At 34.3% G+C, this 12,439-nt stretch overlaps 1 protein-coding gene across 2 annotated transcripts in view; it reads right to left on the bottom strand.

Annotated features, from left to right (window-relative positions):
* Nucleotides 1-12,439, bottom strand: part of KPNA5 (karyopherin subunit alpha 5) — a 46,152-nt gene that overhangs the window by 15,322 nt on the left and 18,391 nt on the right. For both annotated transcript variants that reach the window (XM_040627687.1, XM_008691179.2), the window contains one exon: nucleotides 8,481-8,580. In XM_040627687.1, the coding sequence (XP_040483621.1) occupies nucleotides 8,481-8,580 (100 nt within the window). The remainder of the gene's footprint in view (nucleotides 1-8,480; nucleotides 8,581-12,439) is intronic.

The following is a 12,439-nucleotide window of genomic DNA, read 5'->3' as shown; positions in this document are numbered from 1 at the left end:
AGAACAGTACCTGACACGTAGTAAGCACGGAGATGTTCGCTCTTTTTATTGCCACGATTAGTATTGATTCTATATTCCTTAAAGCTTTTTTTAAAGCATTTTTTTTTAAGATTTTTATTTATTTATTTGACAGGGAGAGAAAGATAGAGGGCATAATCGGGGGGGAGGGGGGCAGTAGGCAGTAGTCTGAGGCAGAGAGAGCCCGATGTGGGACTCGATCCCAGAACCCTGGGATCATGACCTGAGCCAAAGGCAGAGGCTTAATCAACTGAGCTACCCAGGCACCCCAAGTTTTTTTTTTTAATCAGCAACCTAAAGTATCCTACAGATAAGAGTTATATACTAAATTTAGATATGCCACAAATAAAGAGTAATGACAGCTTTTTTAAGGTTCTAATACTTGAGATGAATTTTCTCTTTGCCTCTATTTTAAAGATTGCCAGTACATAAACTATGAGCATCTGAAAATACCTATCTATCTTCTCTGCTAGGCCTTTCTGTAAGGAAGACCCCAGGGCCCAGGAATAAAAAAAACAGTTCGCTTACAAAATAGACGTGTTTGTAAGTTAGTAAAGCAAATCTGCACAACTGAATTCTTTCCAAATAATCATGCCTTCACCCTTGCCAATGATCTCTTCCTTGAACAGAGAACTGTGAGAATCATTTTTTAAAGCAAATATAAATTTTTGAGTTAAAAAAATCAGCATACTGGTTCATATCTTTTTACTGATTTAAAAAATGAAGCACTACAGATTTCTAGTTTTAAGGGAGCAAAATAAAAACATTTCTGACCCACTGTCTTCTCAGAAACAAGGCAAAGAAGAAAGAAATACAAATCCCATCTCTGAGGAGTGCAGCAGACATCTGTAATCATGCCCATAATATATTGTGGACAGGATTATAAATGAGAGAAAGGTGACACCTCAATGCCTGGAGAGGGAACTACCAATATGAAGAAAGCTAATTTAAAAAAGAAGAAGAAAGCTAATTTATCCTCCAATCATCACCCCAAAGGGCCTCAAGAATCAGAGGTGACAGCTATCAAAGAAGGCACAGAAGAGAAATGGTGCTAAAACAGAAAGAAAGCTTAAAAAGCTAAATGAGAAACACGTTAGACTATAGGTAGGTATCTAATATTCTCAATGCTACCAAAGACTAGAGGTTTATTTTAAGGAGAAACTGAAAAACAAAAAGTGAACTACAGAAACTTAACTTTGGGATATCTGACATAGACAAGTTTGAAATAAAGCACGAGATCAGAAATTACAGAGATTAAGTAAAAGTTTACATACTGACTGATGAAAATCTCTAGTTCTCTTCCAATGCCCAGATCCTACATCTCCAGTAGTATTATCTACTCTACTGTTCAACCCAATCCATTCACTTTCCACCAGGAGACTAGAAAATCTGTCTCTGGAGACACAGAATGGTCTCAGAAAACATACAGAAATTTTGAGTTCCTCAAAGAAAACATGGTTTTGCTGCCCAATTACTCTATAATGAAGCCCATGAAATGACAAATCTATACACCCACCTCTACACCTATTTTCCATTTCGCTTTTAGTGTCTGCCTCCTAAGTATGTCCAGAGTGCCCAGGATCACCAGTTATATGAGGAGATCGCCCAATAAAAAAGAGACTAAGACAAACAAACCATAAACAAAACAAAAACATACAAAGAAAGAGAGACACCAGAAAAAAGAAAATTTCAAAAAAATTATAAATCCTCAGGTAGATAATTTGCTGGTGCATACAAAAAGCTATAACACCTGTAAAATTCTAGCTAAAGATGAGCAATCAGAGAACAGAAAAAATTCTTGAAAATTATGATTCTGAAAATAAAAATTTCAAAAAAATGTGAATGATAAAAACTCTCACAGAAAGTCACAGAAAATTTACCCAACAAAAGTTTTAAGCCCTATCAATGTGAATTACACTCTAAGTTTGGAATACATAAGTAAACAAAAAGAGACAAAGATTCCTAACTCTAAGGAGTTTATATTTCAGTGAAAGAAAGTTTTTTTGAAAAAATTAATTATGTAATAAATTTTTAAAAATGTATTATGTTAAAAGATGCTAAGAAAAAATTAGAGGTCAGAAAAAATGTGGAGGTCAGTGGCTGGGGTAGTAAGAGATTACATTACTATGTAGGGTAGTCAGAGTGGAGCTCATGGAAAAGGTAACTTATAAGCAAGCACTTTAAGATGGGGGGGGGGGTCTGGGTGGCTCAGTCAGTTAAGCAACTGCTTTTGGCTCAGGTCATGATCCCAGAGTCCTGGAATCGAGTCCCACATCGGGCTCCTTGCTCAGCGGGGAGTCTGCTTCTCCCTCTGCCCCTCACCCCACTCTCATGCTCTCTCTCTCAAATAAATAAATAAATTAAATATTTTTAAAAAATGAGGGAAGTATATAGATATTAAGCAGATATTAAGCATTAAGTTGTAGGCCAGTGGTTCTCAAAGTGTGGTCCACGGACTCCTGAAGGATTCCTGAAACCTTGAGGGAAGCAATCTTTAATGCCAAAACCATTTTCATAATTCTACTAACACATAATTAGTCTTCTTCATTTTGTTGACATTTGCAGTAAAGCTACAAAAGCAATGGTGAATAAAACTCAGCATAAATCAAGGCAGTGGTACCAAAATGTACCACAGATCTTTGTATTCTTTATATTCACATACTTGCAAAGGGGGGGTGGCGGGAGGATGCCTGTTTCATTTAAGAATTACCTGGTAGAAGCAAGCAGTAAAAATTACTCATTTTATTACGTCTCAATTCTTGAATACATGTCTTTTGAATACATTGTGAGATGAAATGGGAAATATGCATACACACAACACACACATATATATACATATAAAATACATTTTAAAAATATGTTTACTGCCTATTTGAGAACCAACTACAAATATTATCATGATACTTCACCCCTAATCCTTCAGCATGTATCTCTTAAGAAAAATGGAATTTCTTTACACTCTTCTAAGACAATGTAATTGTCACATCCAAAAATTTTTTATTGGTACAATAATATCATCTAAGGTCTAAAGCAAATTTAAATATTTTAAATTAAAACTTAATTCCAATCCACGATCTAATCAGTAATTAAACATTGCATTTACTTGTTATATCTCATTAGTATCTTTAAAAAATCAGGTTTATTGAAGTATAAATTACAGTAAAAGTAATTCTTCTTAGATGTACAGTTCTAGTGAGAGTTTTGACAAATACATTCAGTGGTATAGCTACCACCCAATCAAGCTATAGAATATTCCTATCACCTCTAAAACTACCCTTCTGTCCCTTTCAGCAATCACTGATCTGATTTTGTTTCTATAGTTTTGTCTTTTCCAAAATATTATATTAATGAAATCATACAAGATGCAGCATTTGTGTATGGCTTCTTTCGTTTAGCTTAATTCTTGTGAGATTCACTCATGTTGTTACATGTACCAGTAGCTTCTTACTGTTGAGTTATATTCCACCATATGAATGAAACATAATTTGTATATCCATACACCAGCTGATGTTCGTTTGGGCTGTTTCCAATTTCTGGTGATTATGAATAAAGCTCTCATAAACATTTACGTACAGGTCTTTTTGTAGACATACTATGTCCTACTCCCTGGGTAAGTACCATATTGTTAAATGGCACAGTAAGAAACTGCCTTCTTACTAAAGTGTCTGTGCCATTTTACATTTATCAGCAATGTATATGAATTTCAGTTGCTATCCATCTTGTCAGCACTTGGTATTACTAGCTTCTTAGATTTTAACGATTCTAATAGGTGTGTGCCTTTACTGCCTTTTAATCTTAGATAGTTCCTCAGCTTATCTGTGTGCTTTCACACCACTGATGTTCTTCGAGTCCAGCACATTTATTTCACAAACCATTCCTCAATTCTGATTTGTCTTACTTCCCTCATTATTAGATTCAGAGTAGACATTTCCAGCAAGAGTGTTACATAGGTGATGATGCGTCATTTTTAGTCATGTCACATCTAAAGGCATATCATGTCAGTTTTCCCTTTATTAGTAATGTTAAACTTAATCATTTGGTTAAGGTGACTAAAGTCCACTAGAATTCTCAACAGTAAATAAAACTCCCTCCTATCCCCTTTGTAATTAATAAATACTCTGTAGGTCAGTACTTTCCAACCATGTCAATATTCTGTTCCCCAACAATCTTTCACCTAAATGTTTTAGAACGCATTGATAATTCTTGCCTAAATCAATTATTAGCATGGTGGTTGACTTTTCTAATATGAAGTCTTTCTTCTATAAAAAAGAGCTTTCCTTTCCCCATTTTTAGTATTAGGATAGACTCACAGATTCTTTTTTTTTTCCCTAAGATTTTATTTATTTATTTGTCAGAGAGAGAGAGAGAGCGCGCACGTGAGCACAAGCAGGTGAAGCGGCAGGTAGAGGGAGAAGCAGGCTCCCTACTGAGCAAGGAGCCCATTGTGGGACTCAATCACAGGACCCTGGAATCATGACCTACCCCGAAGGCAGACGCTTAACCAACTGAGCCACCCAGGCATCCCAGATTCTTTTATTCAATGTGTTAAAAGTATTTCCTTTTCTTAATTCATCTTGATCCTCAAACAGTACCAAATTTGGCCAGAGGAACTCCTACCTGAATATACTTTGGAAGTAGAGCCAACAGAATCTACTGATGGAGTGATTGTAGAGAATGAGATAAAAGAGAAAGCAGGTAAAAAATGTTGAAGTACCTCATTTAATAATGGAAGATGGAAATTCTATAACTGATATGAAAGACTGTTGGCATAGAAGGTTCTGAGGGAAAAGAACAGGAATTAGATTTTAAATATGTTAAGTTTAAGACGTCTATTAGCTATCCAAATAAAGATGCTGAGTTTGGAGTTAAAAAGAAGATATGAGCTAAGCATTGAAATCTGTACGTTGCTGGCATGTGGATGACACTTAAAGTCACAGAATGGGTAATAATCAATAAGGAATTGAATGCAGATAAAGATACGAAAAAGCCAAAACTACTCACTTTGTACTCTCACTTTTAGGAGGAAAAAAAGAAGTGGAACTATGAATCTGAGAAGGAGCAATCATTGAGGTAGAAGCAAAACTTAAAAGAGAGCCTGAAAACAAAGTGAAAAAAATTACATAGGAGGAGGAAGTGATCAAATGTGTCATATGAAGGCAAGAGATCAGGTAAGATGAAGACTGAGAAATCACCACTGTGATACAGCAAGTCGTTTAAGATGAGGTCTAATCATTGACCCCTGGATTTCACAATGTGAACACATGTGTGCCCTTAGTGAAAGCAGATTCAGTGCAGTGACTGAGGGAAAATTCTGACTGGAGAGGATTCAACAAGAATGAAAGAGAGAGAGTAGACAATGAGAATAGACAAATGAGGAATTTTGCTATAAAAGGAAGCAAAGAAATGGGGTGGCAATAAACATGGAAGCTAACAGGACTCTCAGGGACTAAGAAAAGATTTAACATGAGAGAAATAACAGTATACTTTTATAGTATTGAGAATGATGTAGGAGAGAGTAAAACAATTACTAATGTTGGAGAGGAAAGGAGTGATGGACTTGGAGCGATGACCCTGAATAGGGAAAACAGAAAGTTATGTAGTATCCAAACAGATGAATTAACTTTATAAAGAAGCATGGCTAAAGTAATTAACAATGACAGGAATGTATAGCGGTACAAATGATGACAAGATGGCAAATGTAGTGATGGTAGTAATCCATGGAAGTTCTCTTCAGAGTGCTTCAATTTTCTCAGTGAAGAAGCAGGGTCATAAATTGAGTGAGGATGGAGAAGGAAGTAGAGGTGGGATGGAAGAGAAAACAAGAGTCTCCTAATTGAGAAATCTTTTTTTTTGGTCAGCTGTTAAAATAGTATCTATTTGCCATTATAAATGTAAATTGGCCTGAAATTCAGATAACCACATGGCTTCTCAAGATTCATATAACTTCTCAAAGTCCTTAATGTTCCATTAGATGTCTCATAAAAGCAATCGTTTTTAAAAAGGAAGCTTAGAAAAATGTGGTTTAGACTATCAGTTTTATAAATTATAAATTTCAGTATCTTTCAAATAAGCAAATTCTTCAGGAAAAGCATCTCTACAAGAAAAACTTTTTTAAAAGAGTCCTTTATAGTAGATGCTTGTTATTACAAAAATTTAAAAAAATCTTTACTGCTTGTTATGGCTAAAGAACTCTTAAAAACCATGTAATATAACTGGAACACAAAAAGATCTCAAAATGTGAACAAAAAAAGATCCAATACTGTTTCTAAGCAGAAAAAAAGGGAAAAATGAAATATAGCATTTTAAACTTATTATATATTTACAACTATTATCACATAATTATTATCTCAACATATACACATACAGATGCACGCTATTTTAAAAGCAAAGGGAAAAAACCTCCAAACTCTTTTTTTTTTTTTTTTTTAAAGATTTTTTATTTATTTATTCGACAGAGATAGAGACAGCCAGCGAGAGAGGGAACACAAGCAGGGGGAGTGGGAGAGGAAGAAGCAGGCTCATAGAGGAGGAGCCTGACGTGGGGCTCGAACCCGGAACGCCGGGATCACGCCCTGAGCCGAAGGCAGACGCTTTAACCGCTGTGCCACCCAGGCGCCCCAAAACCTCCAAACTCTTAAATGGAACGTATTTTAAAGAAAGAAATTTAAAATGAAAAGCAATGTATAAACTAAAGTTCACTGAATAAAGACTCAATCAAAATATAGTTATCCCATACTATTTTTAAGAGGTAAAAAAGACAAATTACTGTGACTGCTAAAAGCATGAATATATACATATATAATTAGCAAGCCAATTCTACATATGCAAGTCTAAACCTACAAATAGCTGGCGAAGGATTCACCATCAGTTGAATTGATCCTTATTATCTCCTCAAACAAAATATGAACATTTTCTTTCCTTTCAATTCTAGAATAATCATTGCCAAACGATGTTTTTATACATAATGCTTTAAAAAAACAAAAAGGTCATAGAGGAGTACTTGTGTACCACATAAATATTCTTTTCCTTGTACTATACCCAGTTCGAATATTCATCCCTTATCCTTCTACTATTAAAGTGAAAATTATAAAAAAAAACCTTTTAAACTAAGGCCATTGTTGCAACATTATTTCATAATGCTTCCTTGGGGAGCTATGGTATATAGTTTACTCAAAACTTTTCTAAGATATATATATCTATTAAACCAAATTTCTGATTAAAATAATAATTTGGGGGGTGCCTGGGTGACTCATTAAGTTAAGCATCTGACTCTTGATTTTGGCTCAGGTCATGATTTCATGGGTCATGAGATCAAGCCCCACATGGTGGGGGGGGGGTCCCATGCTCAGCAGGGAGTCTGCTTGAGATTCGCTCTCTCTGCCCCTCCCCCCGCATGCATGTGTGCCTTTTCTCTTCTCTCTCTCTCTCTCAAATAAACACAAATCTTTAAAAAAAAAAAGAAGTAATAATTTTGTTCCCCCTTTTATTTTTTTAGCATATTTTACAATGCTTTTAACTATCTTCTTAGTCATATTATGTACTTGTCAATGAACATGGGATAGACTAGGCATGGATGGTTATGGAAAAATTTTATGAACTATGACTGAACCCATAACATGCTATGGGGTGTGGTAAAAGATCAATAGATGATGCTACCAATGAGATTTTAAAGTCATGTTGGTGGTTCAGATGAAATGTGGCTTAAAATCATGCATTTTTCAAACTGCAATGGTGAAAGTATAAATGAGAAGGCATACCAGCTCATGCATCATATTTTTCAATTAGGAATTTATTATTTTTTGCCCCCAGAAACTTAATTACTAAATTCTCACCAGATTTTGAGCTCTTCTTAGTGCCAGAGTCAATGTTCCCCTTTCATTCATAGATACTGAATTCAAAAGAAGTATAATGGCAGCCCAGAAATTTACCTACATTCTATCTTTTTAACATCTCATTGGTAAGAAAATGGAACTAGATTGGAAAGTTATTAATAATCTATACTTTTAGCAGCAGAATATGAGTAGATGGGGAAAAAGATATTCTAAACAGATAAAAAATACACTGGGAAAGCACAAGCCACTGGGGACTAATTACTTTTCCAATTTTATAACTAATAGTGGACCTGGATGAATTACCTTAACCTTTTTGGGGGCTTGAACTTCACTTATAGGAAATAAATGAGAAGAACTAAACTAGAAGATTTCTAAAGTCAACACTAACATAAATAGACATCAAGTGACACTAGCTGCCGAGAGGCAATCATGAGGTAAAGTAAAAGTAGAAGAGAAGCTTCCTTTCTATTGTATATCTCTAGACTTTGTACGTGTGCAAATGTTATCTAGTCGATAAAGAAAATAATTACTAAAAAAAGCATAAAGTTCCTTCAATCTCTGAAAGTCTATTATAAGGAGACTTAAAAGTGTATGTACATAGATTCCTTAATTTGTATATTTTAGTCATACCTTACTAAAGTTTGGAGGAGGGTTTTTGCCTCTACATAAATTTGAGAGGGCCCATACAGCATTTCTGGTTGTTGTAAGTCTGTTTGAATTTGTTAATAACCTGCCAAAAAAAAAAAAGAAAAAGAAAGAAAGAAAGAAAAGAAAAAAGAAAATTGTCACTTTACATTCATTTCTTCTTTTTAGCTATTTTATATCATAAAATATAAAAATTCTCAATATATTTTATAACATAGTCAAAGTGGTAAAGTAGGAAAAGGTAATTTAAAAAATCATTATATATCTCACCGCTGTATTTTTAAAATTCTGAATCTATGATCTGAACAGATCCTTACAAGACATAAAACATGTTCAAAATAAAGGGTATCATGGAATATTGGCTGATTTACTTCTATATACTTTATTTTTTTTAAACCTTGACGGATTTATTGTTTTAAATCACAATATAATGTAACAGATAATATGATTTTGAATATGAAATCTTTCCACTGGGACTTTAGAGGAGCAGAAAAAGGAATGCATAAAGTCTTAGCAAAAGTAGCCTAAGCATTACAAATTAAGGGCAAATTATCTTAGTAAAAAAAAAAAGAAAAGATACCAAATATTGGGTTTGGTGCTTAAATAAATTATTTCTATATACTTTAAAAAGAGTATTAGATTACATTTTTTTAAACCATAAAAAAAATATGTTTCAGGAAGCAAGGAATACAGGGCCAGATTGAATGAAGATCAGCTACTGAGAAGAGATGTTTGTTTTGAACAGATTGTCAGTATTTTTGATCTGTAACCTGTTACAAGTATAGAGAAACTAGATTTTTAAAAAATCCCTATTCTGTAGTGACCTCAGCAAAAATAGTGGAGACAGTAACTCTGGCAGCCTGTCCCCTCCTAGAAACAACCAAAAAAACTTGGAAACTTTGTCAGGATCAACTATATCCGAACTCTTGAAGATAGTAAAAAACTTATAGTCACCAAGAAAACTTTTAACTAAGAAAGGGCTACAATGTGGTAAGAGAGATTTCAGGCAGTATAATTTACCCTTGACTAACTCCCTCCCAAGTCTGGCAGCAGTCTTGAAGAAGAAAGCCAGAATTTCCACTGTGAATTCCTAGTTCCAAAAAGGAGCTAAGGAGACATATTTCCAAGGAATTGTGTTTGTTTGACCTATGTGGGTGCTGCCTGAAGGACTGATGCAAGGGGCCTGCCTTTGTTTTGTCTAACTGGGAACTCTTTCATTAAGATCAACAGATAAATTCTCATCAAAAACCATGGAGAACAGAAGGCAACGAGATTATATTTAAACTGCTAAAAGAAAGAGCTGTCATTTAAGAATTCTATATCCTGCAAAGCTATCCTTCAAAATATCAAATAGAAAGTAAAAGATTCCCAGAAAAACAAAAGCAGAAAAACTCATCACCAGTAGAACTGCTTTACTAGAGCAACTAAAAGGAGTCCTTTAGGCTGCAGTGAAAGGACAATAAACAACAACTCAAAACCAGAAGAAAAAACAAACAACACTGCTAAAAATAAGTATACAGATAAATATAAAAGGTGGTAATTTCAATTTGTAATTTTTCTTTTTTTCTATATGACTTAAAAGACAAATACATAAAACAATAATTATAGATCTATTTTAATTGGCATACAACGTATAATGTTATTTTTGCCAAAACTTAAACTAGGGATAGGACAGAGATATACAGGAGTAGATTTTTTTCATAATATTGCAACTAAATTGGTTTTAATTCAAACAAGGTTACTGCAAGTTTAAGATGTTAACTGTACTCCTGGGACTGATCATTAAGAAAATAACTAAAAAATATACAGAAAAAGGAAATGAGAAGGGAATCAATACCATATCTTACCCCAAAAAATCAAACACAAAAGAAGGCAATAAGGAATTAAGAAACAAAAAGGAAATAAAACATACAGAAACCAACAAAATGGCAGAAGTCCTTCCTTGTCAGTATTTCTACTGAATGTAAATGGATCAAATTTTTTAATTAAAGGCAGTGACTGGCAGAACACATTTTTTAAAAACCCCAAGATAAACAAACAACAATCTATGAGCCATCTATAATGCACTCTACAAGATACTCACTTTACTTTTTCCTAAAGATCTATATATTTTAGAGAGAGGGAGAGAGCATGTGCAAGAGCAGGGAAGGGGTAGAGAGAAAGGGAAAGAATCTCAAGCAGATTCCCCGTTGAGCACGGAGCCCCACATGGGGCTCAATCTCACTACCCATGAGATTATGACCTGAGCTGAAACCAGTAGTCAGATGCTTAACCGACGGAGCCACCCAGGCACCCCTACAAGATACTCACTTTAGATATGAAGACAAATAGGCTGAAAGTGAAAGGATGGAAAAAGACATTCCATGCAAATAATAACCCAAAGAGAGCCAGGGGTAGTTACAGTAGTATCAGACAAATAGACTTCAAGTCAAAAATTATTTTAAAAGACAAAGAGGAACATTATATATTGATAAAAAAGTCAACCCATCACGAAGCTCTAACACTCATAAACTTAGAAGATGTAACAACACAGCAAAAATACAAATCAAAAATTGACAGACCTGAAGGGAGAAAAACAACTGTACAATCATAGTTAGAAACTTTAATACACTGTTTTTAGTAATGGACAGAATACCTAGATAGAATATCAGTAAGAAGAAAAAGAGGACTTCAACAATGCTATAAACCAACTAAATATAAAAGACACCTATACAACATTCAACTCAGTAACAGGAGAATATATATTCTCAAGTGCACATTAAACATTCTCCAGGATATATTGTATATTAGATCATAGAGCAAATCTGATATATTTTAAAAGACTGAAATCACACAAAGTATCTTCTCTGACCACCATGAAACTAAAAATCACTAACGGAAGAAAAACTGGAACATTCACAAATATGTGGGAATTAAAAAAACATACTCCTAACCAATGGGTAAAAACAAAAAACACCCCCAAAAATGAGGAAATTAGGAAATATTTTAAAATAAATGAAAATGAAAACAAACATATTTAAACTTAATGGGATACAGTGAAAGCAATGCTCAGAGAAAAATTTATAGCTGTAGAAACCTACATTAAGGAAAGAAGATCTCAAATCAATAGCTCAAACTTCCATCTTAAGAAACTACAGAAATTAGAGCAAACTAAACCAAAAGCTAGCAGAAGGAAGGAAATAATAAAGAGCAGAAGAGTAAATGAAATAAAGAATAGAAAAACACTAGAGAAAATGAACTAAACCAAAAGTTGATTCTTTGGGGAAAAAAATTAACAAAATTAACACCTTTACTTAGACTGACAAAGGAAAAGGGACTCAAAATTAAGAATGGAAGTGGGGAGGGGCAGGCACCTGGGTGACTCAGTTGGTTGAGCGTCTGACTCTTGATTTTGGCTCCGGTCATGATTGTGGGGTCATGGGGTTGAGCCCCACATTGGGCTCTGCATTCAGTCTGCTTGTCCCTTTCCTTCTGTTACCCTCTCCCACCCCCGGAATAAGCACAGGTACACACGTGCGTTTTCTCTCTCTTAAATAAATAAATAAATAAATAAATAAATAAATAAATAAATAAAATCTTCAAAAAAAAAAAGAATTAAAGTGGGGCTGTTACTACTGATCTTCTAGAAATAAGAATATAAATATAAAAGAATACTATGAGCAATAGTAAGCCAACAAATTGAATAACCCAGAAGAAATGAACAACTAGAAACACAAAAACTACCAAACTGATTCACAAAGACACAGAAAATCTGAATAGGCCTACAATGATTAAAGATATTGATCAATAATCAAAAACCTCACAATAAAGAAGAGTCCAGCACAAGATGGCTTCACTGGTAAATTCTACCAAACATGAGAAGAACTGAATCCTTCTCAACCTCTCCCAAGAGATAGAAGAGAACATTTCCTAACCTGTTTTATGAGCCAGCATTACCCCAATAC

This window comes from Ursus maritimus, unplaced genomic scaffold, assembly GCF_017311325.1.
Source record: "Ursus maritimus isolate PB19 unplaced genomic scaffold, ASM1731132v1 scaffold_13, whole genome shotgun sequence".
Taxonomy (NCBI): Eukaryota; Metazoa; Chordata; class Mammalia; order Carnivora; family Ursidae; genus Ursus; species Ursus maritimus.
This window is presented reverse-complemented; position numbering and strand designations above follow the sequence as displayed.